General features: G+C 47.8%; 1 protein-coding gene across 1 annotated transcript in view; it reads right to left on the minus strand.

Moving 5' to 3' along the window:
- SAMM50 (SAMM50 sorting and assembly machinery component) overlaps positions 1 to 22,763 on the minus strand; it is a 42,667-nt gene that overhangs the window by 6,327 nt on the left and 13,577 nt on the right. The window contains exons 5-13 of the mRNA XM_003905674.3: positions 18,305 to 18,411; positions 17,623 to 17,753; positions 17,302 to 17,389; positions 14,429 to 14,557; positions 13,728 to 13,799; positions 12,597 to 12,683; positions 8,786 to 8,856; positions 6,232 to 6,299; positions 973 to 1,119 (exon numbers count right to left, since the gene is read on the minus strand). Coding sequence (XP_003905723.1) covers positions 973 to 1,119; positions 6,232 to 6,299; positions 8,786 to 8,856; positions 12,597 to 12,683; positions 13,728 to 13,799; positions 14,429 to 14,557; positions 17,302 to 17,389; positions 17,623 to 17,753; positions 18,305 to 18,411 — 900 coding nt within the window. The remainder of the gene's footprint in view (positions 1 to 972; positions 1,120 to 6,231; positions 6,300 to 8,785; positions 8,857 to 12,596; positions 12,684 to 13,727; positions 13,800 to 14,428; positions 14,558 to 17,301; positions 17,390 to 17,622; positions 17,754 to 18,304; positions 18,412 to 22,763) is intronic.

A 22,763-nucleotide genomic window follows, 5' to 3' on the forward strand; every position in this document is an offset into this window, starting at 1 on the left:
AACAGTGCATGCCCGTCCTTCCAAGCTCTCCCAGCTCTCCCAGACAAGCCCTGGCTCCCCACTGCTGGGCCCTGCCGTTGTTTTTAAAGCCAGGCCTACAGATTAAGGAGGATGCATGAAGTGAGATTAGGACCGAAGGCAAGAGAGGACTTGGAACCATACTTACTCACAGCCAGAACAAGCCACACCCTCTCAATTCTTTGGGCCTGGCATATTCTGCTGCCTCTGCTTAGAATGACTCTTCCCCATCTCCTGACCACCTGGGAAGCCCCACGCTGAGTCTCAGCTTGGAGACTTCCATGCCTTTTAGGAAGCTTTCCAGGCACCCCTAGCACCCAGGCATCTGCTGGGAGTCTCTTCTGGACCTGAGCTGCCAGAGGAAGGCACCCAATCCTACTCAGCTCTGTGGCCATCATGACTTGTGTATTAAATAAACAGATTTTTTTCATAAGGGCATTAGATGATTATTTTTCTTGTATGCTTCATTCGCTCAACCAACCACTTAATGCTGGGCACTATATTAGGTGTTGTAAGAATTTGTTTCAGGTATGGCACAGTCTCTAGCCTTAATGACTATGTAATCTAAAAAGACAGACATGGCCTGGCACAGTGGCTCACTCCTGTAATCCCAACACTTTGGGAATCCAAGGTGGGGTGGATCACGAGGTCAAGAGATCGAGACCATCCTGGCCAACATGGTGAAACCTCGTCTCTACTAAAAATATAAAAAATTAGCCGGGCATGGTGGCATGTGCCTGTAGTCCCAGCTACTCGGGAGGCTGAGCCAAGAGAATCACTTGAACCCAGAAAGTGGAGGTTGCAGTGAGCCGAGATTGCGCCATTGCACTGCAGCCTGGCGATGGAGCGAGACTCCGCCTCAAAAAAAAAAAAAAAAGACACCTTTTTGTGCACTGTGCATTTAAACATGAAAACAACTGTACTACAATGGTTCTTGAATAGCCCAAGTTTTACCATAGTTGAGGTTGCAGAGGTTTCCTGCGTTGAGAAAGAAGTGTGTTCGGAAAAGTTCTCCAAAACCACCCTGGCCTGGCCGGAAAGGTAATGGGGTGTAGAGGTGCAGGCCGCCAGCCCAGTACGCTTCTCCACCTAGGTAGTCTCCTAAGCAAGGGAGGGGTGCAGAACAAAAACAAGGTCCGGCAAGGTTAAAATTGCGTTAACTTTCCACAGTTTACAGAAGCAAGATTTCTGTCCTGTACACGACGCCACACAGTGCTTGAGTTTGCAAGCAGCTGTTCTTCTCATTCCTGATACTGATGGCCTCATTTTAAATAATCTTTCTTTTTCTCCTGGTTTGTTTCGGACCTTGATTTAACTGAGGAGGCAAACAAAGCCAATGTTGAGAAAGGAATGCGCTCTGTCATTCATCGGATCTGTGAAATGCTTTGAAGAAGTGAGTTTCATGACAATGACTTTATCCACAAATGTAGATGACCAAATCGCTTCCGCCTGCAAATGGAATGCATTATTTTGCCAATTTTTCGAGACCGCAATATAGACACAAAATGCAGAAAGTGTCTCTGCAGTGTGTGGAGACGGCTGCAGACAATTAATCAAAAGGCAGAGACCGCCTGCCGCCCACTGCACAGCGAGACCCGCTCCAGCTCAGTGTCTCTAGAGAAGAGATGATTCTCAACGGTTCATGACCACTGGGATTTACGTTACTTTGGCCAAAATTTAAGCCTATCCACTGAGAGCATGTATTTGCATATTTCTAAACATGCTCCTGTCCATTCCATTTTAAACTATAAAGCAACAGAAAACCTCCAACACGAAGGTTTCTACTTTGTTGCAAAATACCATTTATAAGAGTGTCTTAGTCTCCTCTAATACAAAATGACAGACCATGAAATGGGAAAATACTGAGGTCTTCAAGATTAACTTCAAGGAATGAACTGTTGATTCATTTAAAGACTTCAGTTCCTCACAATCCAGAGGAAGAAGGAAAAAAAAGATGCCAACATCTCCTTAATCCCTTTCAAGACTAGAGCTCTGAAGGGAACAGAGAATGAACAAATTACAGGAGAACAACCTTGTTTTATTGTTTCCCAGAAACCGCTCCTCCTCTCTTTTCTCAAATAACTGATTTTATTCCAATCATAAAAGTTAAATATACTCATTGTAGAACATCTGATCAACATAAAGAGAAAAAAATGAAAGTATTTTAATTTCTACCATTCAGAGATAAACAGCTAACATCCTAATGTCCTTTCTTCCAGTGGATTATAATGTAAATGTAAAATCAAATAAGCCAGCCAATAAAATGTGGCTCATTTTATACATATATATACACACACAGTTTCCAGTCCTACTTTTTTTTCAGTTTTAATATATTGTAAACACTTTCTCCTAATGCTTTCTCTTCCTTGAAAATAGGATCTTTATGCCTGAATAACAACATAGGTGGACCAATATTTAATGATCTATTTCTCTTCTATTGTCATACTGGTTGCTAACTCCTTTATCATGGACGTTAACCTATGATGAGTTTCCTGGCGCACACATGTATTTTGTTAAGCTTTTATTGTGTATACATATAGCAAAGTATACACATCCTAAGTGTACAGCTCAATGAATTTCTGTATGTGAGACACACCTGCCCAGCGAGCACCAGGACCAAGAAACCAAGCACACCCCACATGCAGGCCTTGCCCTCCCTGCTAACCACCACCTGCCACCTGCGCCACATGCAGCCACTGCCCCATCCTCTCACAGCAAAGGCCGCCTCACTTGCCTCCAAGCTTCATACACGGGATCTTCCAGGAGACATTCCTCTGGGTCCAGCTTTTCCCCCCAACATGTTTCTGAGATTTACTCATTCCATCATTCAGTCGGTGGCTGTAACTTGCTCTTCCTCATTACAGTGGAAGATACCACTAATTATCTGACTTTTTCCCACTGTGGATGGGCATTTGGGCTTCCAGTTTCCAGCTGGGGCTACCATGAATAGTATTATTAACAATTCTTGCACATACATATTTTAGGGCTCTTGATACATCAAACTGCTTTCAGAAAAAAATTATAGCAATTTACATCCTTGCCCACAGAGTGTGGCCAACTGCATGGAGGTGGTGAGTGGAACACCAGCGTGCTTTACTTCTCAGGTAGGTAAAGGCTCAGCTCTCACAGACTCGGCATATCACACTTGCTTATAATAAAACAAATGAAATAAAACCATCAAAAACTTAGGTTCCTTTTCTTAAAAATTACACTCTAATGAAACACTCTAAATACAAGTGAAAAGAAATAATCTATACTTTGGACAAAAATGCATGCTGAGTGCAGTCGTTGCATATAATGACATAAAAATGGAAGCAACAAAGGTGTTGAAAATTTTAACAAATCCCAGGCGCAGTGGTTCAGGTCTCTAATCCCAGCATTTCGGGAGGCCGAGGCGGGCGGATCACCTGAAGTCAGGAGTTCAAGACCAGCCTGGCCAACATGGTGAAACCCCGTCTCTATTCAAAAATACAAAAATTAGCCAGGCGTGGTGGCTGGTTAATTTAGCTACTTGGAAGGTTGAGGCAGGAGGAATCGCTTGAACCTGGGAGGTAGAGGTTGCAGTGAGCCGAGATTGCACCACTGCATTCCAGCCTAGGCGACAGGGCGAGACTTCCTCTCAAAAAAAAAAAAAAAAATTTAAGAAAATCAGGGGAGAATGTTTAAAAGTGGAATGGTGTTTTAAAGTTTCCATAGCATGTGGAGATACCTCGACGGATATTGCATGTCAGAGACAGTTCCAGGGGTGTAAATGAGACAGCCTTCCCAGAAAGCACAATAAAGCCCTAAAAACACTAAAAATCCTTGGATCTGGCAACTTCACATCTAGAATTTCATATTAATGTAAAACTTGGCCAGGTATGGTGGCTCACGCCTGTAATCCCAGCACTTTGGCAGGCCAAGGTGGGCAAATCACGAGGTCAGGAGTTTGAGACCAGCCTCGCCAACATGGTGAAACCCCGTCTCTACTAAAAAAATACAAAAAAATTAGCCGGGCATGGTGGCGGGCACCTGTAGTCCCAGCTACTCAGGAGGCTGAAGCAGGAGAATTGCTTGAACCTGGGAGGCAGAGCTTGCAGTGAGCCGAGATCCCGCCACTGAACTCTAGCCTGGGCGACAAAGTGAGACTCCATCTCAAAAAAAAAAAAGAAAGAAAAAAACATACAAACTCAATGTCCAAAGCTTGGGGTTTGGTCTTTAAAAAGATAATAGTGTGTCATAAGACAAAACACGCAGCCATTAAGATGATAAACTTTCTCTCTCTCATTCCTCACGGGGGAAATGCAAAAGGGCTTGGCCACTCTGGAAGCTTGCCTGGCAGCTCCTTACGAAGGGGAGGCATGCTCTTAACGTGTGACTGAACAACTGCACTCCCCGGCGTTTACCCAGCTGATGTGACAACCTTTGTCCGGAGAAGCTGCCCACAACAACCTGCACACACATGTTTCTAGAAGCTTTACTCATCACTGCCAAGCACTAGAAGCAACCAAGCTGTCCTTCGGCAGCTGAATGGATAAACAAATTGTGATACCTCCAGACAAAGGAATATTATTCAGCAATAAGAAGAAACAAGCTATCGGGTCCCAGAAAGACATGGAGGGACCTTAAGTGCATATTACTACGGAAAAGAAGACAACTTGCAAAGGCTACAAACTGTATGATCCCAACTCCCAAACTGTCTGCAAAGGGCAAAACTCCATGGACGGTTCCAAGACTTGTTGGTTCCAGTGGTCTGGTGGGAGGGATGAAGGGAGCCCAGGATTTTTAGGGCGGTGAAGCCACTTTGTGTGATCCCGGAATGGTGAACGCAGGACATCATGCATTTGTCAAAGCCCACAGAAGGTATAACACTAAGAGTGAACCCTCACGTAAACTGCGGCCTTGAGTTACTAAGGTATCGTATTGCTTCGCCAATCCTAACCAATAAGGTATCACACTGCCTCACCAATCCTAACCAATGAGGTATCACACTGCCTCACCAATCCTAACCAATGAGGTATCACACTGCCTCACCAATCCTAACCAATGAAGCATCCTAACACAAGGTGCTAATCAGAAAGGAAGCTATGTGGGTTATACAGGAACACTGTACTTTTTGCCCAACTTTTCTGTAAACCTAAAACTGCTCTAAGAAATTAACCCTATTAACTAAAATGTAATTGTAATATGTCAATAATATAAAATATGTAGCTGTTAAAAATGGCATTTACTCTCATAAAAATATACTGCTATATCATTATGAGAGGTGGTGAGAGAAATGGGTTTAAAAATAATACGTAGGGGCCGGGTGCAGTGGCTCACGCCTGTAATCCCAGCACTTTGGGAGGCCAAGGCAGGCAGATCACGAGGTCAGGAGTTTAAGACCAGTCTGGCCAACATAGTGAAACCCAGTCTGTACTAAAAATACACAAAAAGTTAGCTGGGTGTGGTGGCGGGCACCTGTAATCCCTGCTATTTAGGGGGCTGAGGCAGGAGAATCGCATGAACCTGGGAGGCAGAGGTTGCAGTAAGCCGAGATCATGCCACTGCACTCCAGCCTGGGTGACACAGCGAGACTCCATCTCAAAATAATAATAATAATAATATGTAGGGGCCGGGCACGGTGGCTCATTCCTATAATCCCAGTACTTTGGGAGGCAGAGGCAGGTGGATCACGAGGTCAGGAGTTTGAGACCAGCCTGGCCAATATGGTAAAACCCCATCTCTACTAAAAATACAAAAATTAGCTGGACATGGTGGTGGGCACCTGTAATCCCAGTTACTTGGGAGGCTGAGGCCAGAGAATCGTTTGAACCCAGGAGGTGGAGCTTGCAGTAAGCCAAGATCATGCCATTGCACTCCAGCCTGGGCAACAGGGTGAGACTCCGTCTCAAAAATAAAATAATAATAATATGTAAACAAAACAAAAGGAAGAGTAGGAAGCACATGTCAAACCTGCAGGGAACAGACAACAACATGTTTATCCATGTTCTCTCTGGGCAGGATTGCAGGTCATCTTCATAGAGTTTTTGCTTCGATATATTTTCTCATTTTCCTACAATTATCTCAATAAATGTTCTACACCTGCTACATGACAAGTTCTGTGGTAGGTGCTAATTCCACCACCGTGAAAGAGGAACGTCTATTATTGCCGGAAGCTAATAACAGGTACATGGCTTCCGAGGTGAGATGTGAGCCCTTCTAGCCTTGGCACCACGACGGGCAAGGACAGACCTTCACTCTGTGGCCCGATGCTGTGCATGCTGAATCCGCGGACGCTGGTTGGTCCCCCGAGGTAAAACCTAGGACAAAACAGCACGGGTCAGAGGAAAGTCATGAGGTGAGAAACGACGTGACACACGGAACGTGCAGTGCAGGAAGCACGCGTCTGACTCACATGTGGTACTGGATTATTGACAGCATTTTCACAGGCAAACCCTTTGAGAAAGTCCAGGAGGGTGTACACTACAGGAGAATTTCATAAAAATCTCAACCCCTAAGGAGACCCTGCAAACTTTGGAGATGCAGGTGAGACACAAGACGCAAAGAAAGACACTAGGAGAGAGGGGCAGGGCAAACAGTCCGTCACAAAGGAACCATCACTGTCTGTGAGGATTCATGGTGCAGTTCCTTTTCACGGCGGGCCTCCTACTGGCTCTCAGTGTGATATTAAGCGAAGAAGAGCAGGATACAAATTATTTAATAGTATAATCCCAATATTACAAAAAGGGGGGCTATAATACTAGAAACAGACCAAAAAAGAATTCTTGTTAGGTTTATAATTTTTAAATATGAGCTCCTCTTGTTCCCTAACGAACTGGATTATCACACTCTCACCAACCATATCTGAATAATATGAAAAGCATGAATTAAAAATTAATTACACAAAAACCCATCCACTTTCTGAAAAATTGAACAGCATATTAGAACCCGATTTTAGATCATGATAATTACTAAAAAACGAATTTAAATGACAATAGAAATTCTGTGTAATCTTTCCAGCCAAGAGGCAGCCAAGGACACAACGCCAGCAGATGCCCTCAGAGCCCTCTGACCCTTGAGGCCGCAGGAGGCTAAGAACACCCCGCAGGTCTGAAACAGCACAAAGGGAACAGGGCAGGGCCTTTTCTGGTTTTCCTACCACATAAAACCCTTTATGAATTTTTTCATCTTAATTTGAGTTTTAAAACCTATAAATGTGTTTTTACTACTTGGGATTTATAAGCAAGGCTTTTCTGAATACCCCATCAATATGAATTGCAAAAACAAACAGCAAGCTTCATTTTTAAAGAAATGATAAATCAGGCCAGGCGTGGTGGCTCGCACCTGTAATCCCAGCATTTTGGGAGGCTGAGGTGGGCAGATCACCTGAGGTCAGGGGTTAGAGACCAGCCTAGCCAATATGGTAAAACCTCGTCTCTACTAAAAATACAAAAATTAGCTGGGCGTGGCGCCGGGTGCCTACAGTTCCAGCTACTTGGGAGGCTGGGGCAGGAGAATAGCTTGAACCCGGGAGGCGGCGGTTGTAGTAAGTTGAGATCGTGCCACTGCACTCCCGCCTGGGCGACAGAGCAAGACTCTGTCTCAAAAAAAATACATAAATAAAATAAAAAAGAAATGATAAACCACACATTGAATTCAAATGATCCACGATGCACATAACATAATGAGTGAAACGGTTCTGCCTGCTGCATCCCGGGCTCCAGGGTGCCCCAGGCTCCGGGGTGCCCACCGTCACTGTTTTGGTGGCTGGCTTCCCAGGCCCTTGGTGCTACACCTGCATGCACCCTGCAAAGGGATCCACTAAACATATTCATGTGCAAAATTTCAACTTATGAACACATATCTCCTTATTTTTAATAACTACATAGATCTGGAATGGTTGTGCTAGAATGTCATCATTTCCCTACTGGGGAACTTACATAAGGCAGTTTCAAATTCTTTGCTACTTATCAGCCACGCTACAGTGGACATCCTTCTACACATAAATCTTTACACACCTAGAAAAGTACTTTTGTCAATTAGATTCATGGAGTTTTGTGAAACTGTTAGGATCCGGAGTTTATAAATCTAAAATTGTTCTACCTCCAAACCACCATCCAAAAAGGCTGTACCAGTACATTTTAACTAATGCAGGGTTGAAAAAAAAGGTTTTCGCCCTAGAGGACAATGATTAGTATTTCGAAGCAACAAGTACAAGTTCACACCCTGCTGGCAGGGGCATAAATTGCTGTAAGCTTCCTATAAAGCAGCACCCAGCAATACTACGAGTTCTACTTTGAGAGAGTAATTCCACAGAAAATAAAATAAACAACAAATTATCTTAAAAGCTATTATTCAGTGTTATTTATAAAAATCACAAATTAGAAACAAATGAAATATCAAAAAATACACAGTAGGCTAAAAAGTTATGGTATATGCAAATAATGAAACATAGGCCACTACAATGCTGCTTCTAAAGAATTTCTCATCACTTGGTGAGTGATTTCTCTAATTTCTTTAAGTGTTTCCCCATTTTTGCATTTCTGCAATGAGTATGAACTGTGTTCCTTCACAATCAAAAGGGAACAATACATTTTTTAATATAATAAAGTAACTTCCCCAACAAAAGCAAAAAATATTAAGTATGAGGTATAGTTGATACTTTGAAATTAGCTTAAATATAAATACTAAAGTAAAATTTGAAATACTATGCTCTCCTAACTTCTCTAAAATATCTTATAAAAAACAACCGAAAAGATCCAAAGGAAAATATGTGCAAATTATCCATTCATTGATGAGTACTCACCTATCAGCAATACTTGATGGCTTATCACCAATGGGCACCAACATCCCACCCCAGAGAGACGCCGAAAAAACCTGTTCAAATAGAGACAAACGGCTGTTTTCTCCCAGCATTCCTTTCACTCCAGTGAACATCAGCAGCTAGCAAACTGGCCACACACGGAACGCCCGTGGCGTGCAGAGCTCCGTGCCAGGGTGCAAGGGCCGCAGGAGAACACCTGGCTTGTTCTGTTGCAGAGCTACACTTCGAAGGGCCATGTGGATTCTATCAAAACATGTAATTCCAAAGTCCAAATCAAGACACACCAAAGGCGAGCAGGGCCTGGCTTCCATTCAGACACAGGGCAGGCCCCTGCTCTGTGATGGGAAGTGACGCCCAGAAGCATGAGCCAAGGCCTCACAGAGGACGGAGCCAGGCCCCCTGCACCTGCTCAGGCCTCTTTGCTGTGGCCTCAAAATGTGACAGGATTCAAGGCACACAGCATTTTAGGCTGAAAGAAGGTACCGGCAGCAAGGCTCCCCCAATGCAGAGACGTGCTCCCAGCCCCACTCTCAGGGACAGAGCCCTGTCTCTCACAGGGCAGGAGGCAGTAGCCAGTCTCATCTTCACGCCACAAAACCTTCTCAACAATGTCCTCAACCAGGTGGAGGCTCTCCTGCTCCCCTGCACCCTATGTTTTCAGGTGGCTGGCCAAGCCTCATGTGCTGTCTGCATTGCAAATGCCTACGTCCCTCTAAGCTGCTCAGAAATGGCTTTCTCAGAAGTTTCTGTAGGAAGGACAAGCTTCTTCCCCACAGCAGCTGGCATTTTCTTCTCAGCCCGGTGTCCGGACTCTGCTCAGAAGGCTCCAGGGCTTCCCTCTCATGTAGAGTGGAAGCAAGAGCCCACACCTGGCCTCCAAAGCCCTCCTGCTACTACTGCTCTTGGAATTCGTGCTCCCGCCCCAGGTGTCCCACTGTCCCACACTTGCTCCCTCACCGTGCTCTGGGCTGTGCTCAGGGGTTGCCTTACTAGCCACCCTCCCTGACCATCCTAACTAGACGGCATCCCCTTCTGGTCACTTTCTACCGCTTAATTCTGCCTTATTTTTCTTCACAACACTTGTCACCACGTCCTCAATTATATACAAAGATATTAGCTTATAGGTTTCCCTGCTCAAGAATGGAAGTTCCTTGAGAGCAGGAATTGGGTTTTGTTCACTGATATATTCTTAGTGTCTGGGCAGTGCCTGGCAGCCAGCATACATGTGTTGGATGGGTGGATGGGTGGGTGGGTGAATGGATGGATGGATGAATGGATGGATAGATGGACAGATGAGTGGATGGATGGATGGATGGATGGATGGATGGATGGATGGATGGATAGGTGGGTGGGTGAGTGGATGGATGGATGGATGGATGGATGGATGGATGGATGGATGGATAGGTGGACAGGTGGGTGGGTGGGTGGGTGGATGGATGGATGGATGGATGGATGGATGGATGGATGGATGGATGGGTGAGTGGATGGATGGATGGATGGATGGATGGATGGATGAATGGATGGATAGATGGATGGATGAGTGGATGGGTGGGTGGGTGGATGGGTGGATGGATGGATGGATGCATGGATAAATGGGTGGGTGGATGGATGGATGGATGGATGGATAGGTGTGTGGGTGGGTGGGTGGGTGGATGGATGGATAAATGGGTGGGTGGATAGATGGTTGGATGGATGGATGGATAGGTGGGTGGGTGAGTGGATGGATGGATGGATGGATGGATGGACGGATGGGTAAATGGGTGGGTGGATGGATGGGCACTACCACAGGATAAGCACAAGAGCTACGGGCATAGTGGAGGAGCCCCCACTTCCATCTGGGAGGTTAAAGAAGGCTTGCAAGAGACACAGCTATACCAAAGTCTTAAAGGCAGGGAGTGGGAGGCCAAGGGAACATCTGAATAAAAGAGAGTTACGGCCAGCGGCAGACAGAGTAAATACAAGTGCCTGGGAGTCAGAGCAAGCCAAGGCCTTCTGGGAAACAAAAAGTATTTCGACAGAGTGGAAGCATAAGACACGCACAGTGATGAAGGATCAAGGGCTACAGGCACCCTAACAGCACAAGCCGTTTGTGTAGGAAAGCGGTACGGTAAGGATTGTGTTTCAGAAACACTAACATGTCTGCAGTGTAGAGAAGGGGAAGGGGAAGGCAGGGAGTGGGACAGGAGCAGAGACGACTCAGAACGTGACCTCGGTTCAGTGCGGATGGGCAGTGCTGAGGGGAGGAGAGGCAGGGCCCAGTGGGTGGCAGGTGGCTCAGGGGAGGACTGAGAGCAGATAGGGAGTTAAGTTCAAGGGCAGCCGGGTGCACTGTGCGCGTCAGTGGATGGAGAGCCCAGGCGTGGGTACAGATCTGGGGGGAAGGCAATGAGCTCTGTTGATGTGAGGTGTCTGTAAGGCAGGGGTTGAGACAGCCAGGAGCACTTGAGTCTGGGCCCAGGAAGGAGAGCAGGAGAACCAGAGTTGCTGCGCACAGGCGGCAGCTGCAGCCACAGAGCTGGAGGAGACCGTCCTGGAGAGGAGCAGGGTGGGGAGCTGGCTACAGGGATCTAGGGGCAAGCCATGCCTATGAGGCAGAAAGGGTCCTGAGAAGAGAAAAGTGGGGAGTGGGAGAGCACAGCAATGATGAGTCAAGAAAACAAGAGAGAGAAAGTGAGAACAGGCGAGCAGGCGACAGCATCCAGTGCCGCAGAAGGGATCGACATGGGCTCACCGCGCCGGACAGCAAGGAGGCCTGTGGTGGCCTCTGAAGTGGCAGGGGCAGAGGAAGAAGGAGCCAAGCTCAAAGTGCACAGTCAAGGGCTGAACCGGGGCAGTAACAAATTATTTTATAATGAGCTCTCTAGAAACAGTCGCAGGCACCATTTCATTAAAACTCAATCCTTGTCCCCAAGTTTTAAGGAAGATAAGGACCCAGGCAGCAACGGCAGGGCAGAGCTGCCCCCAGCCACTGGGTACTGGGAAGACGTGAGAAACATGCCAGGTGTCCTCCCAGCCTGGGGCTCCTCTGGCAAGACCAGAATCCAGTCACTTACTCCTCACTCCTGAGTGAATCAGAAGAAAGTGACCCAATAGGACTAAAGATTAAAAAATAATAATAATAAAAAAATTTCTGAAAGCACCCAGAGCCCTGTAGACCCAGCAAAGTGAAGACTCAAAAGGTCCATGGAACAGCATTTCAAGGGCAAGAGACACCCCTTTGTCCTCCAGTCACCCCTCCTCCGAGGCCCTGAGATGATAAATGGTGAAGGGCTCTCTCACGGTCCTATGTGTAATGATTAGCAGAGGTTACTTTTTATTTATTTTTTTTTTTGAGGAGTCTCGCTCTGTCACCCAGGCTAGAGTGCAGTGGCGCGATCTCGGCTCACTGCAAGCTCTGCCTCCGGGGTTCACACCATTCTGCCTCAGCCTCCCAAGTAGCTGGGACTATGCCCAGTTAATTTTATTTTTAGTAGAGACGGGGTTTCACCATGTTAGCCAGGATGGTCTCAATCTCCTGACCTCATGATCTGCCCGCCTCAGCCTCCCAAAGTGCTCGGATTACAGGCATGAGCCACCGCACCTAGCCATCCATCAGAGGTTACTTTTAAAAGAAAACAATTATCGCTTCTCCCCAGACTGCCTGCAAATCTGGCTAAACTGGAAACATCAAAGGTTAGGCATCACCGCTCAGGCTTCCACTCTGTGCTTTAGATATTCAGGAGCTAAGATTCTGTGGTAAGATCCCCAAAGTAAGGGCTGACAGTGCAGGTGCCAGCATCCATTAGATACTCACCGAATCAAATATGAGTTGCTTGTTCAACTGAAGTTCAAAATCTTCTTTGATGAAGCTCACATCCCCGCCAGTGTAGCCTGCCAGTTCCTGCAGGGAAAGAGCGCTCAGGTCGAAGGCAGCGAACGGACTTATTACAGGAGCTACAGAACCATGTTTTTGCATCAGGATTTAATTTTGCTGTTTTGTATTTTTTTAAAAGGCAACAGAAAGTTCTGTCCCCCAGAAGCCACATCCTAATTGTTGCAGACAGCAACAGCGGACAGACTGGGATGGAGGATCCGCAGATCCAAGCGGTGCCGAGGCCGCCCCTGGCTGTGTGCGGGGAGCACTGGCAACCCAAGTGTCTGAACACAGAGCTCAGCACGGGCGGCTTGGCTCGTTGGCTTCATCAGCGTTTGGGGAAAAACTCAGCTGACCTTTCACAATGTGAGCTATTTTGTATAAAAACCTGATTTCTAGTTGCTCCTCTGAAACTGAAGGTCAGCACCCCTGGGCTTTTGCCCTGCTTGACAACACCTAACTACCACTGGCCAGAGCGAGGGTAGCTGCTCGGGGAAGCCTCAAGGTTCAGTGCAGCCCCCGCTGCCCTCACTCTCAAGCCACCAAGGTGGGCTCTTCACTGTGCCTGCACCTTGTAGGTACCTTATGGTAAAGAACTATGCCCCCGCCTCCAACAAGAGGGCAACCCAAAGATGGACTAACAGCCTGCCTCCAACACCAGCAGAGAAGCAAACTCCTCTAAGGTGGTGAAGACCATTCCTCCAGCACCTCCTGCTGCCACGATGCACCTGCTCTGTAGCCGCTGAGGGATGATCCCTGCCTTCGGGCACTCTCTCCCGGGTAACACCAAGCCACAGCCCTCCTCCTGGCCTATTACAGACCCTCATCAAGAATGCCACAGCCTTACCCCCACCTTGGGTTCTGTGAAGGCACAAGACTGAACTGTAGGGCATAGGGAACAATTCCCGGGCTCGAAGCCCTGAGAGTGGGGCTGGCGACCCTCACAAGTGATACTGCACGTGCGATTACTCTGTGGGACCGCCCACCCTCAGGGCCACCCAGCCCACCGGGACTTTACTGTCCAAAGCTGGCTCCCCTCCCCCTGCGGGGTCACAGGGGAAACAACACTACCTGGTTAACTTTCAGCAAAGCACCTCTTCTTGGTAAGATGGAAGAATTCCGAGAATCGATGACCATGGCGTGCTGAAAGAAATTTGAAGTGGGGTATTTTCACTTCCAGCAGTTCTATCAGATAACCGTTAGCACTCACAGCACGCGGGCCACCACGCTAGCACTCTACAACTATCACGTCATTCCGTGTTCACAGAGCCCTTGGAGGAAGTGAGGGTGACCATCCCTATCTTACATAGGAGGACACCGAGACGTCCACGCTGAGACTTGGGCTTCAACTGAATAAACGACTCCTGCTCACTACGTGGAGATGAACACCCGCCACTGGTTTCGTTGAACACCCGCCACTGGGTTCATTGAACACCCGCCACTGGGTTCATTGAACACCCGCCACTGGGTTCATTCTCTCAAGGAGCTCGACGCCCTGGCCTCAGTCAGCTCAACCAGGTTCCTCCTTTTTGAAAGCTGAAATTCCACAGTCAGCTCTGAAGCACACCTCTTCCTGTTACCACTGACATTATTTGGAAAGGACAACACAAGGCAGGATGCCACAAGCCCTCAGGGAGCAGGGGCCGCCACTGTGGACACCCCATCTGGGCGACGCTTCTCAATCAGCCCTGATATTGGCAAAGACTGTTTTTCCAATGCATAGCATGGTTCCATCAACAAAACTATTTACTCCAACTAAGAGACACTGTTACCGAAAGAGATGATTTCAGTGAATGTCCGCTTTCTTTTCGAACTGCAAATGACGCCGTCCTGGAGAGGCAGCCTAGTTCTCGCCACACGCCTTCCCACTTGACGGTGTGGCTGGTCTTCCATATGGGAAACTGCAACACAGAAATTAGACATCTTTTCGGACCACATGTATTTAGGAAGTTGTTGCAAATCATTTTTTGAAATGAGGCATCATGAAACAATGAACTAAATACCTAAAATAATTTTTTTTTTAATGATGAGAGAGGGAGAAGGGGAAGAAGAGAAGAAGGGGAAGAGAAAACCAGAGGGAAGAAGGGCAAAGGAAGAAAGGGGGAAAGTTGTGAACGGAACCAAAGGCAGTACTGCTCTAAGTAGCAGGACTGTACCCCAGGTGGGGGACAGGGCTGGTCTGAGGGCTGCAGGCAGCTGTTTCATCAACAGGCACTGTCTCTTTCCCGCTTCTTTGTAAGGGGTAAGACATCTAAGACAATCTGATGGCACACACCCCACCTGTCCACCCGAACCTATCTGAAGCCAGGGCTCGCAACCCAGTGACTTGCACAAGCCCAGGGAGAAGGCGGCAGAGAAAAGAGTTATGTGGGAGGCAAGAGGATCCTTCTTGCAGCAGAGGCCTGAGCCAGGTGAATTCTGGGGTCCAAGCAGGTGGGACCTGCTTCCCAGCCTGATACTCTCTTTCCTGACGCCAGGACAGCTCATCTTAGATTTCTGTCTTGGAGAAATGTTTTCTGAACAGTGAACGATGTTCGGTGGCTTTGAGAAGTGGTGGGACAGTGATTTAACTCTTACGAGGAAGCCAGGCCACCCCACACTCCCCAGGGGGCATCCCATGCTGGGCACTCTCTAGCCCTCAGGCTTGCAATTGAACTCCAGGCCACTGGGTGAGTGGGGGCTCTATCCTGCCCGCATGGTGAGAGGCACCCACCTCAGCAGCCACAGGACACCGTGCCAGGCACTGGGGAACTGGTACAGGAGGGGCAGCCTGCACAGCCGCCATCTCTACACTTAGGGCCACCTAGGATTCAGGCACTTTCCCAAATGCCTGTGGGAGGTGCAGAGCTTCCTAAATCATTTCTTCATTCCTTAGAAGGCCTGACATGGGCCCAAGGATACCACTCAGTATGATCTGGTCCGTACCTCCAGGAGCTCAGTTTCAGGGCGGCCGGTGACAAGGTCTCTGCCCTCCCCTTTCCTCCTCCGCTCTACCTGCACCCACCCCAGGGCCGAGACTACACTTTGGTGTCTTTCATCTCTGCTATATCTGTGAAAAAATAAGGTATTTCTACTCTCCTAAAAATCTGCTCTTTAAAAAGGCTTAGAAAGAGATGACGCACGACACCAGGGAGAAGGGTGGCTAAGCTCCCAGGAGCCTGAGCACTGCGGGCGCACACAGGCACCTGGAGACCTGCGGGAGCACGGCGGGCTGCAGAGAGCGGCGTGTGCCCCGGACGTCCCCTCCACGGCCCCACCAGAGGGCATCCAACAACGGTATCGAAGCAGAAGGGTGTCTGAGGGCTGTTCCCTTCCAGACAAGAAAATCTGGAGAGAAGGAAATGAAACTGCAAATGTGCCCAGCTTCTCCCATCTCCATCTGGAACCTGGCGTCTACCTGGCCCGCCTCTGCGTGCTCCGAGTTCTCATGGCCTTGGTCTGCAAGGACCAGAGGCACAGGGCACTAACGCACCTCAAGCACCTACACTGCGCCACGGGCCGCATCGGGAGCTTTACCACGCCTCTCGTCCAAGCCTCACAACGGCCTAGGGCTGTGCACTCCTGTCCTTCATTTCACAGACGAGTCATCTGCCTGAGGTCGCACAGCCCTAAGGGAGACGGGGGAGTCCAAGCTCGGGCGATCGCCCTCAGGGCTTCTGTTAGGGTTCTTGGAAGGAGAGCAGGCTCAAAGCTTCCTGGGCCCCACGCCCTGGGAGTCGGACTTGGCAGCTCAAGGTGGGACCCGTGAATGTGCGTTTCTAGCCAGCCCACGGCTGAGGCCAATGCTGCCGGTCTGAAGACCACAGGTGGGGACTGACTCTTACGTAGTATTCTATCTCCGGGCTCTCCGCATGAACCAAAGCCCAGAACAAAAGGAGTCAGGAACAGTGGAAAAAGGAAGGGAAAAAAAAGAGCAGGATATCATAAAGCCCCAAAAAGGCCAAATGGTATGAACTCCAATGGTAGTATTTAATCATATCTTTCTAGGTGTAAACTTAGGTGTGAACCAAAAATGAAACCTTCCAGACCAGGCGCAGTGACTCACACCTGTAATCCCAGCACTTTGGGAGGCTGAGATGGGCAGATCACTTGAGGTCGGGAGTTCGAGACCAGCCTGGCCAACATAATGAAACCTGCATCTCTACTAAACATACAAAAATTAGCTGGACATGGTGGTGCACACCTGTAGTCCCAGCTACTTGGGAGGCTGAGACAGGAGAATCACTTGAACCCGGGAGGTAGAGGTTGCAGTGAGCTGAGATCGTGCCATTGTACTCCAGCCTGGGTGACAAGAGCAGTAAACCTCTGTCTCAAAAAAAAAAAAAAAAAAGACACCTTCCAGTGATCTGACCAACTCTGCTGACTATGAGAAACTTTCGGTCTCCACACATATGGGGAAGGACAACCAATGGTGGCTCAGGTAGTCAGAACCAGGTTAAGGAGCTGCTAACATTGGCATCAGCCACTCTTGGGCTCCTGGCAGCCTGTACTTGGCTAGAGAAGAGGCACCTGGCCAGGAGGTAGCTGGTGCAGAAGGCAGAGGGCCTGTGCTCTCCACGCTGCCCTCTTGCTGCCTTTGGGAATCAATGAAAAAGGCACCCTGTTTCCCCCCAAGCCCAGAGGGAAGGACTGAAATGCTACTCACACTGTACTCAGCTGACATTCCTCTGTCCGTCTCCCGCAGTGAGCTCCAAGGGAACTGTCCAGTAACTTTATATAAGTTTACAGAGAAACTAGGAGACAATGGGATAGAGCTTTAAAAGCTGAAACAGTGATTAGAACTTGCACACATTTAAATCAACAGATTTAACACTACGCCCATGGGGCTCATCTTCAAGAGGAAATCTACAGCATGTGGTCACTGCAGAAGTGGCAGCTGATTCTGTCACGGTTCTTTTCACAAATAAGCCATCTATTTTAACTTTCTATCAGGCCAGTGTACTCAATGATCTGCTGGGCTTCCTACTTTCTTTCGAAGTTTCCGGGCCGGGGTTTGAAGAAGGACAGGCCATACGAAGTTTCTTTTGTTCCATAGGAAAACTGAAAGGTCACCTTCTCTGCACGACCAAGAAGATTAGGGAGCTTGAGGCCAAGTACCTAGGAGGAAAAAAAAAGAAAAAAAAAAAGAAAAAAACAAAACATAGTAGTGGTCTAAATTGAAGGAATGAGAACTCTGGATAAAGACTATGCTAGCAAAGGGACTTTTGTAAAAACAGAAGGAAAATGCTAACTACAGATCTAGTCTTTCATTTGTAATCACTTTCATTCTTTAAAACATGCCGCTGCTGAGTGCTCACATCCTGCATTCAAACCTGATTAATGCAAGGGACAAGCTAACCTTGCCACCTGTGAAGCTCAAGAATGTTAAGTTCTACAGATTTACAGTTTAAAGGAATTTGAACAAGAGACTATTAATATGAACATTCTCCAAATCATTCCTAATTACTGACGTTAACATTGTTATCAAACAACCCAAAACATATTATCACCAATTCTAGGGTGACTAAAGAGAAACCACAAATAACAACAGATTAAGGTAAATGAAATGACAGAATTTTGAAACTATTTTCAGCTTTTAGAATGCAGTCATAGTGTAAAAGTTCCCAATCAAAGTTCCAATATAAGAAAATAAAAAGCCTGTAGCATACCATACTGCCTTCATTGTTTCCAACCATGGTGTTATAACTGCCAGTTAATCTTCTTAATTCAGTTACTTCAAAGGTAACGTCTAATCCATTTGGAAGTGCATCATCACCTAAATAAAAAATATTAAACAATAAGACAGCTAGGATGTTATTTTACTTTGGGTTCCCATTGCTAAAAAAGACAAAAAGCTATCTGAAGGTTCATTCTATTTTACAATCTTCTTTGGAAAATAATATCATCATGAGAATGTTTAAAAGAAAGCTCCCACACAAAATCAAAATATTGCACACCTCTACACCAAAAAATAATGTTTCAAGTTTCTCTGGTAGAATATATCAATAAACAGGGCTGCGCATGGCAACTCAGGCCTGTAATCACAGTGCTTTGGGAGGATGAGGTGGGAGGATCACTTTCAGGCCAGGAGTTCAAGACCAGCTCCAGCAACATACCAAGGCCCTGTCTCTAAAAAAAGTTAAAAATTAGCCAGATGTGGTGGCGAGCACCTGTAGTCTCAACTATTTGGGAGGCTGAGGTGAGAAGATCACTTGAGCCCAGCTGTTGGAGTTTGCAGTGAGCTATGACTGCTACTGCACTCTAGCCCAGATGACAGGGCGAGAACCTGTCTCTAAAAAAAAAAAAAAAAAAAAACTACCTTTGCTATAAGGAGATAACTATAAGTAGCATTATTCACTTAAGCACACTTAAGCAAACAATATTTGCTAAAGGAATCTGTTCTGCCATTAGAGAGGTCCTTGAAAATATTTGGGGTCTCAATCCAACTGACATGAAAATGTGGAACTCACATGACAATAGGGATGTCAGTAACCCTCGAAGATAAACGTGAGATTGTTTACTGTGTTACTGTGTGTAAGAGGCACGTCTATCCTCCCCCACACCAGGTGTGATTTGGGTCTGAGCTGGAAGCAAGCACCTCGTGACCCACCATGGCACTGGGGTGCCTTGTGCGGAGCGGGCTGGGCTCCGTAGGACTGCGTGGCCTCTCATGGGAAGGAAAGGCGACTCCTGCCTTTCACACAGTACGGGTGCTCAGCCCTGGCTGGACATCTAGACGCATCTGGGCAACTGTCAAAATATGAAGATGCCCAGGCATCGACCGCTCTAAGAAGTCAGGTCCAACAGGTCTACGACGGAGCCTCAGTACCGTCTTTTCTTTTTTTTCGAGATGCAGCCTCGTTCCATCACCCAGGATGGAGTACAGAGGGGTGATCTCAGCTCACCGCAACCCCTACCTCCCGGCTTCAAGCAATTCTCCTGCCTCAGCCTCCCGAGTAGCTGGATGACAGGCACCTGCTGCCACCCCCGGCTAATATTTTTCGTTTGTTTGGTAGAGACGGGGTTTCGCCATGTTGGCCAGGTTGGTCTCGAACTCCTGACCTTGTGATCTTCCCGCCTTGGCCTCTGAAAGTGCTGGGATCACAGGCATGAGCCCCCGTGCCTGGCACCATCTTTTCTTTCTTTCTCTCTTTTTTTTTTTTATTTTTTTATTTTTTATTTAGTGGACTTTATTTCTTAGAGCAGCTCTAGGCACACAGAAAGATAAAGAATTGGGGCCAGCAACGGTGGGTTGGGGGGAAAAAAAGATAAAGCAAAAAGCACAGAGTTTCCATGAACCTCTCCTTACTCTGACACACACTAACATCTCGCATGTGTGGTTCATTTGTCACAAATGATAAACCAATACTCACACCAGTTATTAACTCAAGTCCAGAGTTGACATTAGGGGTCACACATACTGCTGCCTGTTACAGTGACACGGATCCACCATCACAGTCCACACGAAGGAGCTTCCCTGCCCTAAGCCATCTAAGCTCCTGCATGTCATCCTAACATGCAGCCTAGGTGGAGAGCCTCTGCAGAGGTGGACCAGCTGACCACCTACAAGGGCACGTTTACAACAGGGACAGGAGAGAGTGAAAAACAAATGCCTCCAACAAAACTCGCCCCTGGAAAAGCATCCCAGGCAGTGGGTCGGGTCTTGGGCACGGGAAGTGTCTCGCTCACTTGTTTGCCCTGGGCAAGTTACTTAAGCCTCTCTGAGCCTTGGTTTCACTAGCTGGAAAATACAGGTTGAGTATTGCAAATCCAAAACTTTTTGAGCACTGACATGACACTTAAAGGAAATGCTCACTGGGGCATTTTGGATTTCGGATTTAGCGGTTGGGAATGTTCACAGGTACAATGCAAATATTCCACAATCCAAAAAAATCCAAAATGCAAAACACTTCTAGTCCCAAACATTTCAGATAAGGGATACTCAACCTGTATTTTTTTTTTTAAACATAATGACACTTCACCAGGGTTCTGTGAGGATCTAATGGTTACATGCACACAACGCTTCCTAATGACACTTCACCAGGGTTCTGTGAGGATCTAATGGTTACATGCACACAACCGCTTCCTAATGACACTTCACCAGGGTTCTGTGAGGATCTAATGGTTACATGCACACGGCATTCGAATGACACTTCACCGGGGTTCTGTGAGGGATCTAATGGTTACATGCACACAACGGCACCACTGGGCCCTTGTAGGGCACTACTGTTAGTATTCCAGGACTCTGAGGTGCGGAGACGTTGTCTCCCGCTATCTCTTCCCTTTCACTAGTCCAGTAGTTCCCCAGCTTGAGCACACATCGGAACCACACAGCTGGCTCATTTGCCACAGGCCGCTGGCCTCACCCTCATCCCCGCCCCCAGAGTTCCTTCTTCGGTGGGATCACATTTCCAACAGGTGACAGTAGCACAGCTGGTCCAGGCCCACACTCTGAGAACCCCTGGTTTTTGTTTGTTTGTTTTTGTTCTGAGACAGAGTCTCGCTCTGCCACCCAGGCTGGAGTGCAGTGGCGCAATCTCAGCTCACTGCAACCTCTGCCTCCCGAGTTCAAGCGATTTTCCTGCCTCAGCCTCCCGAGTAGCTGGGATTACAGGTGCACACCACTACACCCAGCTAATTTTTGTATTTTTAGTAGAGACAGGGTTTCCGTATCTTGGCCAGGCTGGTCTTGAACTCCTGACCTCGTGATCCACTTGCCTCGGCCTCCAGAAGTGCTGGAATTACAGGCATGAGCCACATGCCTGGCCTGAGAACCCCTGTTTTAATGGTAATTGAATCCTTGATTTTTAGCAGAGTACCTAGCCACCCACGCTTTACTTCCCAGCCTCCCTTGCACCTAGGTGTGGCCAAGTGATTAAGTCCTGGCCAATGGGATGAGAGCAGTGCTGTGTACAACACCTAGGATGGGTGCTTAAAGGGAGGGGTAAGCCCTTTCAACCTCCTATGCTCCTCCCAGATGCTGGAATGAGGACACGGTGCTCAGCCACCAGAGGGACTCAGGGACCCTAGGGACGACAAAGCAACAAGACACCATGGGAGAAACTACACCAGCCCAGGGTGACCTCAGGGAATGAAGGACCACACCAGCCCAAAGTGACCTCAGGAAACCACACTAGCCCAAGGTGACTTCAGAGAGCAAGGCACCACACTGGCCCAAGGTGACCCCAGGGAACCACGGGAAACCACACCAGCCCAAGGTGACCTCAGGGAACGCAGCACCACACCAGCCCTTGGCAGTCTCCCAGCTGTGTGGAGAGATAGAGATTTCTCTCTTGTCTAAGCCACTGTTCTTTGAGGTCTCTCTTAGTGTTGGCTGAAACTATATTCCAAATAATGAAAATGTCCTTAGTTTATCTAGCACCTTATCTTTTGCAAGCATTTTCCTATATTGTCTTATCTAGGCCTTCTCAAAATTACCCCCCATTCAATTCTGAAGAGTTTACTTATTCACAGATTGATTCCAAATATTTATTTTTCAACGGTGTCTGCTGAATTCAGACTAAAGTGGGAACTCTACCGTGCCGTGTTAGGCTCACCATGGTCTGGGCTCCTGACGGCTTTTCTTCCTCGTCTTCCGGCACTTCATTCCCCTGACCTGCACTCCAGCTCTTCCTACACTTGTGGTCCACCCAGTGAGCCACTCTCCCTCTGGCGTGGGCCTGGTAAATGCTATCCCTGTGCCCAGAACCCTCTTCACTCCACCTCACTACCAGTCCTTCTCCCCAGACTCACTCAGCCCTTCTCCCCATACTCACTTAAATGCATCTTCTAGGTCTCAGCTCAGACATCGCCCCTTTGGGGACACCCTCTCTGATCCCCTTCTAATGCGCTGGCCAGGTGAAGCTGTTTCCTCCTTCTGCCTCTTACAGCACAGCATAGCGACTGTGCTGCCATCACTTACTGGTCTGCCCCCAACCTAGCCCCACTGACCGAAGCCCCTTCAGGAGGAGACGATGCCCTGTGTGCTGCTATGACCGAAGCCCGGCAGGAGGAGACCACACCCCGTGTGCTGCTGTGTCTCACGCTGGGGCCTGCACAGGGCCGGCCTCCACGCAGGTGCTCACTAGCCGAAGAAGAAATGTTGAGAAACGTGCCCAGTATCACATA

This window comes from Papio anubis, chromosome 16, assembly GCF_008728515.1.
Source record: "Papio anubis isolate 15944 chromosome 16, Panubis1.0, whole genome shotgun sequence".
In the NCBI taxonomy this organism is placed as follows: Eukaryota; Metazoa; Chordata; class Mammalia; order Primates; family Cercopithecidae; genus Papio; species Papio anubis.